This window comes from Drosophila busckii, chromosome X (genome assembly GCF_011750605.1).
Source record: "Drosophila busckii strain San Diego stock center, stock number 13000-0081.31 chromosome X, ASM1175060v1, whole genome shotgun sequence".
Taxonomy (NCBI): Eukaryota; Metazoa; Arthropoda; class Insecta; order Diptera; family Drosophilidae; genus Drosophila; species Drosophila busckii.
In genome coordinates this window covers 19,812,554-19,830,637 of record NC_046608.1, presented here as the reverse complement: position 1 = coordinate 19,830,637, position 18,084 = coordinate 19,812,554, and the positions used below count along the sequence as shown (strand labels likewise).

The following is an 18,084-nucleotide window of genomic DNA, read 5'->3' as shown; positions in this document are numbered from 1 at the left end:
AAGCACTTAACACTTTTTGCCTTTGACACATTGTCAATCAATTTATGAATTTGCAAATATAATGATTTAGTTGCTGTAAATCAAGCGCAAAGTCAATAAAAAATGTTGAATAAATAATTACTAAACGATATGTGATTTTCAAATTGAAAGCTCAAATACTCAACTCAACTCAGACAATTGTACAAAAGTTCAGGCTCAAGAATAAAAAACATAACAAAAATTGGCAGCGGCCTTGTGCAAAAGCACAAAACAGCAAAGAGTCAAGTCAAGAAATGAAATAAAATCTTATTGTTGTCGCGCAACTGAAAAACGCAAACAAAACTTAAGCGAATTGAAATCCGTAAGAAACAAAAGATTGCGGACAAGCTGCGACATTCTTTTGGGTGTGGCCGATGGCAGTTGGAGCCTCGGGCGCTGACACTGATAGAACGAGCAGCAGCAGCAACAGCAGCAGCGATAGAGCAGAGAGGGCATTGCCAGCAAAAAATAAAAATATTGCGCATACGACGCGTGCAACAAACAACAAGCTTCAAGCCAAGTAAATTGAACAACATTTCACATAAAATTAATTATGCTAAATTTGTTTTGTTTTTAATTCGTTATATATATTTGTCTATATGTCGCTGCTTACAAATTTAATCGAATTTAATTTTAATGTGCATTTTGTTTTTGTTTGTTTAATTAACTGGAGCAATGATTATATTGATTATCTTGCCTTTATTATTATTATATACCTTTAGCATTTTAATATAAGACTGCAGCAGTTTGTTGCTTGAACTTATTAAATGTTAAAAAACTTGTTTGCAGCGTAGATATTTAAATATTAATTCATTTGAAATTTGCTTCAATTTTACTAGCAGAAAATTGTTGTGAATAAATTAAGAAACGAACGCAGTTACAAAGATACAAAAACAAATTAATGTTATATAAAATAATAGTAAAATAAAATTAACATTTAAGATTGTTCAAAATAGTTGAAAATAATTCAAAGAATATTTGTATTTATTTGTTTAAATTATTTGAAGTAACTAACTAACTAACACTTGCAGCATTTGTTGATCGAATGTTAAAGGAAAATAAAGAAAATTAATAATAAATTATTAATTCATTAAATAATAAAAAAATAAATAAATAATACATATTAATTAAATAATTATTGACAAATTAAATAATAATTGATTGAATTAATTAATAATAAATAAATAACAAATAATTGGAAATTCAACTAAGCAAAAATTACTGAAATGAAGCTGGCACCTTAAAAATATTAAATGCGCTTATTTTTAAATTAATAAATTCAATAATTGATTAATTTAAATTGAACAGCTGTGCCCACAATCTAGTATAAAGTTAAGCATCTATAACTTTCATATTATAACTAATGCAGAAAGTTCTCGTCGCTTGGAAAAGCAGTTAATCAAGATACGCGCATTAATTTAGTTAATTAATTTGTATGATCTATTGCGGCAACCCGCTTACTTGGCTTTGACAAAATAACTAAGATGCCAATCAGAAAGAGAAAAATGAGAAATAGAAAACTAAATAAAGCTGCGCGGCCTGCACTTGACTCGCAGCTGAGATAATCTTAGATTGAGCTAAGGCTAAGCTAGCTCCAGTTCCCAGTTTACAACCTTCTCGGCCAAGCAAACAGCGTTCGAGCCACACGCCAACAACAGCAACAGCAGCAGCAACATCAACAACAACAACAGCAACAACAACAGCAGCTACTAATTGACGTAGCTCTTACTAAGCACACAATATTAAAGTCAACTAACAAATAAGTAAGTCTCTATATACGTATAGCTCTTTTTTTTTTTGTTGCTGTTGTTTTCATTCATTATTATAATATTTATTTTGTTTTTATTTGCGCAGCATTTTGAACGCAATCAGCAAAAGACGCTGCGCGGACTGAGGGGCTGTGCGGGGGGGGGGGCGTGGCAACGTCACAGTTTTCCCTAAGTTGTTGTGGCCCACAGACAATGGCGGGAAAATTAGCACAGCTGCTTAAAAAGCTCATTGTAGTCGGCATTAAATGTGTACTAAACGTTTAAGTAGATGAAAAATATAAATACAAATATTTTTGCAACAAATTAAACAATAATATTGTTAAATTATAACGATAAGACCCAAACACAGGCGAGCCCAAAAATTAAAGCGCCAATCTAGAGTCTCAAGTAAACTGTAAGAAATATAATAAATTTAATTACAAAAAAAAAATATATATTAAGCTACAAATGTATATAAAAAATATATATAGCTACAATAATTTATATAAAAAATAGATAAGAAAAAATATATTAAACTTAATAAAAATTTTATATAAAAATATATTGAACTACAATTTAAATAAAACAAATATATAAAGCTACAAAAATATATATAAAAAAATATATTAAGCTACAAAAATGTATATATAAAAATATATATTAAGCTACAAAAATATATATTAATCTACAAGAATTTGTATAAAAAAATATTAAACTACAAAAATGTATATAAATTTATTAAACTACCAAATGTATTAAAAAAAAATGTATAAAAATTTATATCAAAAAATAATAATTTTCTTTTATATTTTTTTGCAGTGTAGCGTCTGCTAATTTTACTCGCTTATTGTTATATTTGCTAAGAAATTTCTAGCATTATTATTATAATTATTACTGCAATTATTTTTTTAAATTTTACTTGAATATATACTATATATAATCATTTTAAAAGGCGCTTTAAATATTTTAAAAATTGTTATATTTGTTTTGCTTTGTTGCTTGCAATGTAAATTGCAATTAACAAGCAGTTGCAATATAAAATAAATATAAAAAAAAATTGCTATAGCAAATTGCGCTGTCTAATTGTTAAATTCTACATTTGATTTGCGAACTAAACAATTGTTTGAATTGCCAGCCCCAGGTGAATTTCTAGAGACCCCCAGACTTTGCTTAGCCTTCCCTAACGTTAGCGGATTTGCGCTGAACGAACAAACAATAAAAAATAAATAAAAATTATTTATTTATTATATTTAAGAATTGTGTTGTGTTGTGTTGTCGTTGTTGGGCATGTTTCAATTAATATCACTTTGTGTTCGTGCTCTATTAGATGGCATTAGCACTGGCACGCTAAGTGCTCGATATATGTATTGGGATCGGTTGTATATTGTATAAACTCCCCGAAATACAAAAAATGGCAAAATGTGTAGAATGTGTAAAGTTTTCGTTGCCATTAGCGGCGTTCAGCGTTCCGCAGCGGAATTGTTTAATTATCGTTAATCAATGAAAACAATAAGACAGCAAAAAGTCGCAAATCGCCAAATTGCGACACATTCGAGTGGCGAGTTCCCAGCTCTGAGACTGGGTGGAGGCCTGTCCCAACAAAATTTCGCCACAATGTCTATTGATGAGCGTTTGGGGCCTGTGTAAGTGATCTGATCTGCCAATTCATCAACATTAATTAATAAATGTCGTGAACGATCAAAAACAAAAGCATAAACAACAACAACAACAACAAAGTTTTGCGACACGTTTTTTTATGTTAAGTGCTGAATACTTTTTTTCTTTTAACAATTTGCTTACAAAGTAATGAATTCAATGCAATATTAAATGATATTGAAAAGTTAGCTTAGTACTTAAACTATTAGTTATCAAAATATTAATATTTAGACTGAAAATTCCTGCCCCCACCCAAACTTATGGCAGAAGTTAAGCAACAAAATATAATAATATTCATAAATCGCATAAAAAAATTGAATATAAGAAATAGCTAATATATACAATACATAGTAGCCTGCAGGTCTCAGTAGCTCTGGCTACATTATAGTAATATAGATTTAATTCTAATTAAATTTAAAACATAAATAAATAATATTAATAGTTTGACTTTACTTTGATTTAGAACTAATAGTTCAACTATCTACCAATTTTTTCATATTTTCAAGATGCTGAGTTAAAATGTATCTCCAAATAAATATTTATTTAAATTGGTGTTTATGTAGCTAACAAAAGTTAGTCTGACTTTAAGCTTATATAACGCTTTAAACTTAATTATGTTTTAAATATGAAATATACCCAATTTTTTCCAATATAAATATTTGCTTTAAATATAGCTCAATTCAATTATCTAAATCTAAACTTTAAATTTAGGAAATAATAATAATAAATAAATTAACTTCAATAATCCCCACATTTTTTCTTATCTTTGCATTAAAATAAATCTTATGCACTTAAAACTTATACAATTAATCTCTCATTTTAATGCTGCATAATTTTTGAAATAAAAAATAGTATAAATAGCACTGATTAGACATTGCGCTAAAATTAGACAAGCTAAATTAAAAATAAAACCTTATTAGTAACTAAGCATTTCCGTATTTGTTTGCAATTATGCCAACAATTAAACAAATGTAATTTAATTGTTAAGCTTGGCAGTAAAATGCAATCAAGCAATAGTTAAGTTAAGTATTAGTTGAACGTACAAACAAATAAGTAAGCAAAATTGTTAAAAAAAAGTTCTTAGCTTGGCAAGCCAATGTAATTTGTTGCTCATAAATTGTTTATGCCAATTGTTGTTATCTTATGCATGCCAAAGTGTAAAGTGTATTTTCCTTGAAATTTTTGCATAAAGCAATAAAAGTAATTTTCAAAATCATGCGAGACAAAAGACAACAACCGTTGATTTTATTGTTGTAAGCGCGCCACGCCCCAAAAAAAAAAAGCAACGGCACTGACCATAGGCTATAAACAGCTGCCACGCCCACGCGCCTCAATGCAAATAAAATAACAACAAAATGCTATAAATATATAAGTTCAATGTTTGTATAAATTAAGTTAAGAAATACAGAGCGAGACAGACAGAGAGAGAGAGCGAGATAGTAAAACGGATAAACCATGATAATAAGTAGCTCGTAATATGGGTGGAGGTGGAGGTGCCAGCTATGACAACAACAACAACAACAACAACATAAACAAATGACCATTTTCAATAACACTCACGTAGCATCCGAGTCAATAAATTACAACAATAGCAACGAAAATAATAATGAAACTTTTGTATGCCGCAAATCCCACAATTGAAATCGCTAAGCTTGGCTTGGCCAGCACGTACTTAAAAAAAAAGAAGAAGAAGAAGCAGCGCTACAAGTCAAGTTATTAACGGGAGCAACAATTGCAATGCAAGCCAAAAAATAAACTACAAGGCAAGTGGACTGGCAACAATTCAGTGAGGACAACTCGGCTACTCAAGCCTGGCTCAAATGTATGTGAAGGCCAAGGACACACAGGCAACGGATTGGCAACAACAACAACTGAAAACAATGCCAAGCTGCAGCTTATTGAACTTTACTATAGTTTATGTTTAACTGCTAAATTTTACACTTGTCCCTGACCAGCCTCAAAACCAAATTGGCAGTAATTTTCCAGCCACCTATAAAACCTTTAACTAGCTTCCTAATCAACGACTACGCTTACTCACATTGCTTTGCTTTTTATTGTGCCCACATGATCTGGTATTTATCGATTTATGATTTTTGTTGTTTATGTTTTTTTTTGTTTTGTACAAACATTAAGTAATGTTTATCTGCAGCGTCGTTATCTGTTTAATTAGCCTCGACTATTAACAACAAATATACACGGCAATTTGTGCTGTTCGTAGTGTGATCGATCAAACTAACACCAGCAACACGAGAGAGAGTGAAAATTTCAGGCGTAAATTAATATGTCTAATGCTAGGGCTTAAGCTAATTGGTCGCTGATTGCATGCGGCATGACTAACTAACTAAATAATATAGCTACTTATCGATTACTGTAGATATAATAAGTAAGCAGGTATTAAATTATTAAATGTTATCGATAATTGATTTACTTGTTGCTACTATAACTTTTAAATTCAAAAATTAATTTCTATATTCCAATGAAAGCTACTAAATAATTTATCGATTACTGTCGCATATAAAACTTAAGCAAACTGTTATCGACAAATAGACTAATTGATTTACTTGTTGCTAAAATAACTTAAAAAAATATTTTTAAATATTCAACAAATTATTACTACATTTCAATGAAATAAATAACTAAATAATTTACATATTTATCGATTACTGTAGAGCAAATTGCATGCCTTATTAAATGTTATCGATAATACAACAATTGATTTAGTTGTTGCTATTACAACTTTTTTTTTAATAATATAAAAAATTAATTTCTATATTCCAATGAAAGCTATTAATGCGCACTAAATAATAATTTATATTATAATAACGATTAATGTAAAAAAAAAATATTTTAAAAAATTCTTACGACATTTCAATGAAATAAATAGCTAAATAAATGACATTTTTATCGATTACTGTACATACAAAACGTAAGCAAGCTGCCATGCCTTATTAAATGTTATCGATAATACTGTTTGTTGTACTTAAATTAAAAAAATATTTAATAATTGATTTCTACTTTCCAATGAAAACTAAAAGTTTTGTGTAAAAAGCTACAGATTTATAATATCTGTGCAATTTTTACTACACTAACTAATATATTATATTTGTCATTTAGTTATAAAAGCTACAATGGGGAATTTTTCCATTGAAATAAAATAGTTATGCCGTCTAGTGTTACGGTATAGTTTGAGTGCATTTATCATTTTATTGACTTAAGCACACAAAGTAATTGCGATTTGCATATAATTAGCAGCATCCTCAGTTATTACGTTTTATTTATAATTGTTACGATATCATCTCTCAACTGGTAACGTCTATTAACCTAATCGATTTCAACTGACAAACGGCTGATTTATGAATGCAATATGAACATTTTGCAGCTGTTAGCTATAGAAATATATATTATATATATACAGATATGAGCTAATGCAGCAAGTGCAACTTAAATGTTTAATTGCAATTGAAATTAAATTAAAGTGCAATGCAAGTTTTGTTTACAAAACTATATCCCTTAGTTAAAAAAAACAAACTACGCCACTGAGCCGGATTTAGCATTAAGAACTAGCCTTCAGTGGAACTGACAGGTCAGACACACACACACACACACACACACACACACACACATATGCATTGCACATGTGTGTAATTGTATGTGCACAAACTTTGTGTGTTAATCATTTATTTAGCTGCTGTTGTTGTTGTCACATGCTGCGCCGTCAGTTAACAAACTTAATAAACGTGTGCGGCTCTGGCTGTGACTGAGGTGAAGGGTTTTTGTTATTGTAGTTAGGAATCTGGGCATGCTGCGCTGTGGACATTAGCCAACAATTAAGACAACTGCAGACAGTTAGCAGGTGATTGTAAGTTAGTTAGCTAACTGGCATGGAAATGCCAAGAAAATGGAAAGTACTTGTTGGAACAATCGGAATGGAATGCCTGGGCCTGTAACAGGTTCGCCTGCAGCATAAACAAGGCAGCGTGCTAAGCAGGCAATGCACAACTATGATATACACTTTGTTTACACAAAAATATAATAAGCGAAAGCTAAACTTATATTTGAACTTAACCAAGTAACAAGTTGACTTCAACACTTATTTGAGCAAAGTATATTATATATTTATTTATTTTAATTGTAGCCTAGAATTAAATTCTATTGGTATAGCCAGAGCTACGAAGGCTTTCAGGCTTTTATATTATACATTATATTAAATAAGCATATTGTATATTAAAGCATTTGAGGCATTTTAAAAAATGGAATACATAGTCTTTAGCATACTTGCTATAGCTTGCATTTTCAAAATAAAACGCTTGTTTTGAAAGCTTTGATTGCAATTATTTATATACAAGATATACAGAGATAATATTATTTGTTTATTTTACGTTAATCAACCAATTTAATGGTTATAAAACGTAGAGCCTGATCAAGAAATCAGAACAAAAATTTTTATTTTATGTAGGTAATATTTTTTATGAAAAAATGTACATAGTTTATTTAATGAACTGAGAAGTTGTTGCATTAAATTTGTTATTTCATTACTTATATCCTTTGCTTTAATAATTTGTATTTGTTTTAAAGCTACCAAAAAAATTTACAAAGCATTAAAATCGATCAAAAAGTGAGCAGCTATCTCAGCTTGAGCTACTTCAGTTTCTACCCTAACTACCCCATTGGCTTCACTTGTCAACAAAGTGTATTAAAAAACAGAAATGTGCGCCAAAGCTCAAGGCCAACTAGCGACAAACGTCGTCGGCGGCGGCGGCGTCGCCTGCGTCAACTGCACGCCGCGACTGCGACGTCGCTGTTCTAATTGGCAGCTACTTACAAAGCTAATAGGCGATGTTAAGTCAACAAATGTTGACATAAAAATGCAAAAAAAAAGAGTCAAAACTAAAATAAAATTGAAATTCAAATTCAAATTTCAGCAGCAAGCAGGAACTAAGGCAGGCTGTGTGACGGTGTCAAGAAACTGGCAACCCTGAGAGTTTTGCAAAAGTTCAGGCCGGTTCCACAAACAAACAAAAAAAAAAAAAAATATACAAAAAATACGTAAATAATAAAAACAAAAGGCTTTGCGCAATATTTATATAGATTTCTTGTGAAATGTGATATACGAGCAGAGCAGAGCAGAGCGAAGCGACAACAAATCGGTCAACGGGCAATGTACCCAACAACAACAACAACAACAAAAGCTAAAATAGCAGCAGCAGCAGCAGCTGAAGATGCTAAAGCAAAAGCAGCAAAGAGCTTCCGCAATGGCAGTCAAAGCTCTCACAGCTGCTGCTGCTGCTGCTGACGCCGGCAGCGACGCCTGCAGCGCTATCTACATATGTAGCGCCGTTCTCGCTGTTATCGTACACAACCAAAGATGTTTTGGCACGATTAGGCCACAAAAAAAAAAAAAAAACAATTTTTGAACTTCAGCAAAAGTTCGTAGAACCCAAAAAGCAACAACAACAATTCGAAACTAGCAGCTGGCCAAATCAAAATGGCGACAAACTACAAAAAACACATGTTAGCGTATTTTTTTTTTATTGTGAACATTTGAAGCAGTTCACGGGCCGAATTGGAGCTCATGTTGGCCAAGTCTGCCGACTGCAGCAACAACAACAGCAACAACACTAAGCATTCGATCACTGGTATTTTTAGTATGTGGCGTTGATTTACAAGGTGAACCGGTACCAGCGCCAAGACCAGTTCCAGTACATACTACACATAGTATAGTATCAAACCGAGAGACCGACACCACCACCACCACCACCACCAAGTCCGAGTCCGAGTCCGAGTGCCTTAGCCCACCCGTGTGTGCCCAGGCAAAAAAAAAATTCATTTTTATTATGTTTTGTCTTTTGCGCTTAATTTTTGCAATGTTGCGACGTCAGCAGATCTTCAGATTAGTTATGCTCATCAGCTAGTTAATCAATCGAGTTTTGCTTGTTTTTTTCTTCTTCTTTGTTCTACAACTTTTCTTTTCTGTCCGCTTAAGCGGGCGTAAGCAATAACAACTTTAATAACTATGTCAGCATGTTTAACTAATCACAAATTATGGATTTTACTGCTGAAACTAACTCTTAACTTGTTCTATTAGCTATTGCTGGTATGCTATTCAAACTTGTTCAGCTTAAGACATAAAAAAATAAAGAATTCTTATTGCGTGGCTAAATTTAGATACCACATTTTTTTTTATAACTCTATAACTCTAATTCTTTCAAATTCAAATTACGCTTGCTTCATTTTTAAAATTAGAATTTTTTTTTTATTTATTGCTATTGTTAGCGTATGCCACAATTCGTTGTTTAAACTTTATTTCAGCTGCAGTCTTTAATTTTTGAAGTTAACAATTGCACTTAAAAATTTATTTTGTAATTTTCGTAATGAACTTATTAGCTTAAAATTTTCCTATGTGCATAAATTGTTGTTTATTTTTATGGCAATCAGTTTGGAAAGTTAAGTGGATTGCTTCATAAAATTTTGAACCAGGAAAGTTCGTATTGCGTAAATGCAATAAAAAGAAATATAATATAAACATTGGAGAAGGCATCTTGGACTCTGTATGCCAAACAAAAATAAGCCGCAAAGGTGTTAAAGTCATGTTTGGGGCTTCATTAAGTGAAGAGTTAAAAGGCGCTAAAATCTAATCGAGCGTGGCAAGCAAATTATCAAAAGCCAAAGTTGCAATGCTCTAGCAAATTGTTAAGAGAATTTTAAAATATACAAAAAAAAAATTTTTTAATAAAAAGCTGTAGCTGTTTTAAATGCAAAAATGATGTATATATAAATTTATATTTGAATAAGCTATAAATATAATTATTTAAATTCTTTTTAATAACAACGTAGAGTACAAGTCATAAATTAAAAAAGAGATCATAAGAAAATTATCAAATTGCAGCAACTAAAAACTTCTATTGAAAAAACTTCTATAGAAATTATTAGAAATATTTTCAAACTATTCAAAGAAATATTTTTATAACATTTTAAAAGATTTTCAAACTATGCAAAGAAATATTTTTATAATATTTTAATTACAACTTTAATTACTTCTATTAAAAAAATTAGATCTTTAGCTTAGAAATATTTTCAAACTATTCAAAGAAATATTTTTATTATGATTTTTATAATTACAACTTCAATTACTTCTATTGAAAAAATTAGATGTTTAGCTTAGAAATATTTTCAAACTATTCAGAACAATATTTTTATAATATTTTTACTTGTATTATTTTCTAATTTGTTGTATTGAAAAATTTACATATTTGGTTTAGAACTATTTTCAAACTATACAAATATTTTTTTAATATTTTCATTGCAACTAAAATTAGAGAAAATAAAGTTTTTGTAGCTTTGTTTGCAATTAAAAAACTCTTATGTTATATTTGAATATTATTTAAAAATACTTTGACGCAAATATTTTTATAATATTTTTACTTGTATTAGATTTAGAACTATTTTCAAACTATTTAAATATTTTTAAATATTTTAATTACAACTTCAATTGCAGAAAATAAAGATTTTCTTGTTATTTTTTATTATTACTTTAGAAATCCTTTGAAGTTATTGCAGCAAATAATTTTATAATATTTTTACTAGTAATATTTTCCAATTACAGCTTTTTTTAATATATCAAAATTCTCTTTTTTTTTGTAGTAAGGGTATGCGCAGAATCTAACATTTGCGCAATTGATTAACGCAATGCTTGAACGCGTATACAGTGGGCCATAAAAGATTGCGTACACACAGAAGCATTAAATTGATTTTACGATGCGAAATTGTTTAAGCTCGTTTTAATGTAAATGATGAGTGTATTTCTTTCTTTCTGAGTCTCGATTGCCGCCGCCGCCCGCTCAGCTCAGCTCAACTGGTTCGGGCTGGTTGTGGCTCATTAATTGATTGGGCACTACTCAAGTTGATACAGTTTTGTTGTTTACTTATTTAATTTTTATGATTACCATTGATGCTTGTTGACTGTTTATGGATTTATTGCAGCCAATGGCTGCAAATTATTTTATATATTTTCTAAATATTTTATATATTATTTGCTTGCGAAAAGTGGCACAGACTATGGAAAGTTTTATCGTGCAATTAATTAATAAGCAATTAGAGTGCTTAAGCCAATTATTGCTATAAGCACAAACTTTATTATTTGGCTGCTTATTGGTTAAATAAATAGTAAGCCAAATAAAATGACGCGTAATAAAATTCAAATATTCAGCTGCAATTACAATTGCTTTATTATTAATTTAAGCAATTAACAATTTTTATGTATCACAAATAAACAATGCATAAATCAAATTAGCTAATTATGAAATTCCTATAAATCATAAGCAAAGCAAAACTGTAGATAAGACAAAAACAAGTTTCTAATTAATACAAAAAACAAAACTTTTGTAAAATTGGCTATTTTTATAGCTAAAACCAGGGCTGCAATGCCGCAAATCCAATTTGATGACTTTGTTTGTTACAACAAAACGAAAATTGCAATGCCAAGAACTCAAAAATTGCTAATCTTAAAATTTGTAGAGCTCAAAACCCCTGCGTGACTTTTCTAATCAACTCGTTTAGATCTCTCTATACTTAAAACATAACCTTAATGTGCGCGTGAGAATAAAAAGAAAGCGCAACAAAAAAATTTATTTAGAAATAAAATGGAAAATTATAAACCAATTAGCGTAATAACTTTATTCAAAACGTAATGTTTAGTTGAATAAATGTCGAGAGTTTCTATAATCATAACAATTAGCTATATTATGGCAATGTCGAGTTTTAGGCACTGTACGCTACGTTTAGCTGATTGCATGTAATTTAGTTTCTTTTTATTTTGCAATCTATCAATTTAATGCAAAAATTGCCATGCAGCTTAATTGAAAACTGTTTATAGGGCTATAACAACAATAGCGTGCCCAGCTTGCCAGCGAGAACACGTGATTCGGCCAGTTATGTCTAATATATATTTATATTATGTTTAACTAAAAAAAAAATGTGTGAATTTTTTCACTGAAATTCAATTGGAATTGCGCCGCAGCATTTGGGTGCTGCTATCATGGTCAATGCAACGGACTGCGCCCCCAAAGTGGGAGTTTTTTTTTTTTTCTTGCTATATTATTATTATATATATTTTTTAGCTGTTTGTCGTTTTGCGCAATAAAATGTGTTATTTATTTGTTTGTTCCTGCAACAATATAAAAAATAATTTTGTTTTTTTTTTTGCGCTTGTATTTGTTTATTTAATTAATTTAAATTGTATTTATTTAATGTTTACAGAACAGCACAGCAGCAGAATTTTGTTGTAGAAACAACGTTGGTGTTTTATTTGCCTTTCCCTTCTCGCTCACTCACTCACTTGCTATCTCATTCGTAAGCTTTCATTGCTCGTTATTTGATTAAATGTTGTACTTTATTTAATCAAATGAAATGAAATGAAATAAAAGGCGAGGGGGTTGTGGGTTGGGCGTTGGCTGTGCCAACAACCTTTTCTCTTAAAATTTATATGTCTCAAGTTAATTTTTTGTAACAACATTGCAGTCGCCACTTCTTGACAAGGCGCTTGACAAATTAAAATGCAAGCAGCCAACAACAACAGCAACAACAATAATAATAATAATAATAATAATTACAAGTGCAAGGCGTATGTGTGTGTGTGTGTGTGTGTGAGCGACATTTAATATGGACGTAGCGCCATTGCTTTGACATTCTATTTATTTGCATTTCGTAACATTTGCAACTAAGCGCACAGGCAATTTTACAGTTATATAAAAAGCAGCTAAATATGACGGCTAATTTATAACAATTATCAATCAGCCGTGGACAACAGAACGTATGAGTGATATGCAAAGCGCTCGGCAATTCCCCACGAAAGCTAAACAAAGCAGCCAAACAATGACAACTGCCATGGGAAATCAAAAATAATTATGGCCCATGTAACTGCCAGACAAGCCCACAAAGAGCCTCAAAACGACGAGAAAGCTGAAAGCTGTCAGCGTTAAGCTCGCTTAGCCATATCCTACCAAAACAGACAAAAACTTACGTTATACGTTACGTATACGTAATGTGCAAATAATGAAGGCAACTGTACCAGCAATTGTTATCAATTGAAGTTCTACAAACAAAAACTACGCAGCAATAAATTTATAAATAATAAAGAAAATATCTGCAGATATATTTAACGTCGTAATTTGCAGAGCAAATAGCATAAAACTCTAAACAAGGCTTAGAGTTTTATAAAATGTATAAAAATTAAGCATTGGCTTAAGACTGAGTATAAGAAAGAATTTGATAAAATTCTATGCATTTAATTTAATTTTTTTTGCAGCTCTAATTCAAGTAAATAATAAAGAAAATATCTGCTGCTTAGCTTGATATTTTGATAAAATATTTAACGTCGTAATTTGCATAAAAACTCTTTGATAATCAAGACTTGAAGTTTTATAAAATGTATAAAAATTAAGAATTGACTGTAAAAAAATCAGCATCTTAAAACTGAGCATAAAAAAGAATTTGCTACAATTATTTGCATTTAATTTATTTTTACCAGCTCTATTACAATTGCTTGCTGCTTTTATATGAAATCAAGCTTATAAAATATATGCAATAAATTTATATAACGCTTTATATATTTTGCAGAATTGCTTAAGTCTAGCTGGCAAACATTTCTATTTAAATAGCATTGCTTAGTGCATAAATAACAGGTCACGTTTTAGTTCAAGTCTTAATCTTTTATAGACAACAATTGCTGCACACTATAACTTTAGTCAGTTGAACTGCCTTTAACTGGTAAATATACTTTATTGTTATTACGTTTATTTTTTTTTTTTTATCAGCTGTGTAAGCAGCAAATTGCTCTTTAAGCCAGCGTCGCTCGACACTCAACTTCCCATTTGCATCTAGTTAACGTTAGTTAGCTGCCTGATAAATATTTAATTTCTTTATGCAATGCGCTCTCAGGTGTTAATTGTTGTTCATTTGAAAACAGTAGCAATTAAATATTGCAGCTATTTGTCCTTTATTTGAATTTGCGTTGTAGTTTATAGTTGCGCATAGTTTGCAAAAATGCAAATTAGCTTAAGCTAAAAATCAAGCTAAGCTTGTATTTAAAATATACAAAATATTTTTGTGTATAGGCATCAAAATAATTAAAGCAAAATATTTTATGCGCAAAAATTGAACTTAACAGGAAACATAATCACACATAAATTAACTAAATAGTTTAACGTTTAATCCTTGAATCTGACTAATTAGCTGCTTAACACGAAAGATAAAGTACAACAAAAAAAAGATCTACACGTAACAAGGCTATATATATATATATAATTTTTTTTGTTTATTTGTGTTGTAAACACAGCGATGCTGTTAAATTTAAAGTGTAAGGAAATAAGATGTCACGTAAGCGCTCGTAAAAAATTTGTAGATTTATTAATATTTATATATGTGCATTATATAGAGAATTCATTGCTGCGGTTGCTGCTGCTGCTGCTGCTGACTTGACTTTGCTAAATAATTACTTAAATACACAATTTGTTTATTATTATATAAATACAGCGAGCGCTAGCCAACCACCCACCCACCTATATATAGTTGTTATATATTTGATCAAATAGCAAGTAACTGTTGTAAGCAAAAGTTACATTTGACTTTATCTGCATTTATTATTATTTTTTAAATAACACCTTGACCACGTGAGCTGCGCCTAGATAAAGTTGCAGGAAATCCACAAATATCGTAAATTCGTTTTGGCCTCAAATCATGCGCCAGCCCGAAACCACCCACCCACACAACTACCCGCCCGCCAACTCATCTCAAATAATACAATCGGTGACAGAGCGTGCCAAAGGGATTAAACTTTATCAACTGCAAAGTTTGGATATAAAAATATCTTGAGTTTTTTCGGCGACGCAGACACTTAAAAAATTTATTTATTTGCATTTCATTTAGATAGAAGTGGGTTAAATACAAAGCTCACATAGAAGAAGCCTAAAACAAAAAAAAAAATTTAAGTTAAATAAATATGCAGATTTAAGAAAATGGAACATTCAAGAACTGCAAACAACAATTCAGTTATGGCAATTAACTTACATTACTCATGGGCGTTCAGTGCTTATAAACCGTTAGATAGATACTCATGCAGGTCTTGTAAGGACCTTGGGTAAAGTGTACCACACACTTGAGGTCACCGTCTATATCAAAGTCGGGTATATTCCCAATATACATGCGATTCGAAATGTTGCGCAGTTGATAGACATGCTACAATTATAAAAAAAAAAACAAAGCGAAGAATACGCTCTAGACTGAGTGGGAGTATAGGCGAGGCCAGTTTAAAACTAGTATGTTAACTTTGTTGGTGTATTTCATGTATGAGTAGCAAATTATAGCTCAACTGCCTTTCAAACATTTGAATGTTTTAGCAAAAGGAAACAAAGCAACTGCCTATTGGTGAACTTATTGGTGATTAGCGTAACTGCCTTGCAAACATTTAAAACAAAGCAACTCTGCCTGTTGGTGAATTTATTGGTGATTGGTTTAAATAAAATGCAACTCCCTTTCAAACATTTGAATTCCATCATTATGTTTAGAAAAAATGGAAACAAACTGCCTGTTGGTGAATTTATTGGTGATTGGTGTAACTCGCTTTCAAACATTTCAATTCCAGCATCAAGTAAAATTATTGGTTATTAGTGTAAATTAAATTCAACGCCCTTTCAAACCGTTGAATTCCAGCATCGTATTTTCTAAAATAATTGGTGAATTTATTGGTGATTTGTGTACTCAACAATGTTTTGTGTGGGCGATAGTATAAGCAAAGCTGTTGATTGGTCATTGGTGAAGATAACAAGGGAAATTCTAGTGGAGCAGACTGAGCGACCTAACATAACCCTAAAAATTATATGAAATAATGCAAGTACTCACCCCCAACTTCGGTGGACATTCGCGCTCAGCCGCAGTCAGACGCGTCGCAATGTAGATGTACCAAAACTCGAAGGGATTGTGCATAGATTTGCAAAAATCATCACGTTTAATCGACACTAAGGTGGGCTGCCAGGCACTGCGCTGCCGGCGATAAACAGCCAACTGCAATTTAACCGGCTCCTGGAGCGCTGCCAAGTCGCGTCGAACTATAACATCGCCATTGAAGTACATGGTCTCCAAGTCCTCATCGAATTCAGTGCTCAAGCGACTGATGTCGAGAAACTCATGCATGCGCAAATTGCCAGCATCGTCCTCTGGACTGCAATCCGAGAGCAAGCCGCGCTCATCGAGTATAATGTCAAAGTTGGCAGACTGCAGAGCAGAGCAATGAATATGAACTTGTTTTGGATATGACTGTTTGTTTTTAAGGACTCACCTGGACGCGCTGCAGCAGCAAAACCGCAGCAAGCAGCAAATGCAACACTTGGCCGAGCGACATTGTTATTGCAGTCCAGAGCAGCAGCAGGCGCTGCTTTATAGCCAACATTAATTAATGGCACGTTCAATTAGCTTATCGCACTAATTGTTTAACAAAATGTAGTTCAAATTATAATTGGCTATTTGCAATCGATGGCGAAAAACAAAAAAACGAATGATAAACCGACATCTACATGCGGCTGGCGTAGCTGCTAGCGAGGTTAGACCGTACGGAAGCTAGCTCAATGCAATTTAACGTACACGCGCATATTTAGAGCATATCACGCATACGCCGTGTGTGCGCCTGCGGGACACCCAACGAGCACACACACACCTGACCTCCAGTCTGTGGGCCACGGTTAATTTTTTATATATATATATATTTATATGTTTGTCATCTAGAATGCGTCGCGCGTCTATCAACAAACTGGGCGGCGGCGGCGACGACTCCACGATAAGCTTAACGGTTGCGGATTACAATTGGTGCCATCCATAACTTGTTTTCGGGCTTGGGCGCGTGCTTGTACCGCCGCTGCCACGGACTCAAATTCCAAATTCCATACGCTGCGTGCCTATTGAATATATATAAATAAAAGATTTTTATTATTCAGAATGCAGTGCATTGGTAACATAAGCTACAGCTTAAATGTAAACTAATTAATTTTATATGCATATTTTAAAAATACGATCCATATTTATATATTCTTAATTTATAATTGCTTTAGTGCATATAGTTAGACAATCTAAATAGATTGCCTGCACTTGTGTGTATGCACGCAAGCGCCATCTGTTGTTCGCACAGCACAAGCAATAAATACTGTAGCATGTTTTTAAGCTGTGACTTTAAATTTAGAATAAAAAAAATTGATACGCTTTTATTTTAAATATCTTATAAAAAAGCCGATACATTAAAATACGATTTTTAAAATCTGCAATGTAGCTTTTGAGACCTTTATATATTTGAAACATAAATAACATATTATTCAAGCATTTTTTTTTATTTTTACCAATATGCTATATACCTAAAAGTCTGCACTGCTTTTGAAACGTAAATAAGCTTGAAAATTATTGTAGCATAACTACGAGACGCATCCAAAAGAAACAGAGGCGTATATGTGAGCAAGGCGTGGCAACAATCTACTAAATAAAGTTAAATTAAATTGCAGACTTAGAGACTTAGTTCTTAGCACAAACTTAAAGACATAAGAATTAAAAATCGAATACGGATATAAATATATTTAGGTAAAAAATTTGACGACTAATCAGAATGTTGTATTTAATCACATCGAAA

At 31.6% G+C, this 18,084-nt stretch overlaps 1 protein-coding gene across 1 annotated transcript; it reads right to left on the bottom strand.

The window, feature by feature from the left end:
* Nucleotides 1-15,303: 15,303 nt before the first annotated feature.
* LOC108604947 lies at nt 15,304-16,815 on the bottom strand. The gene is made up of 4 exons (XM_017994517.1): nt 16,753-16,815; nt 16,317-16,688; nt 15,486-15,653; nt 15,304-15,383 (listed from the first exon to the last, which is right to left on the bottom strand). Exons 1-3 carry the CDS (start codon nt 16,813-16,815, stop codon nt 15,501-15,503), a joined length of 588 nt encoding a protein of 195 aa, XP_017850006.1. The 3' UTR covers nt 15,304-15,383; nt 15,486-15,500.
* Nucleotides 16,816-18,084: the final 1,269 nt, after the last annotated feature.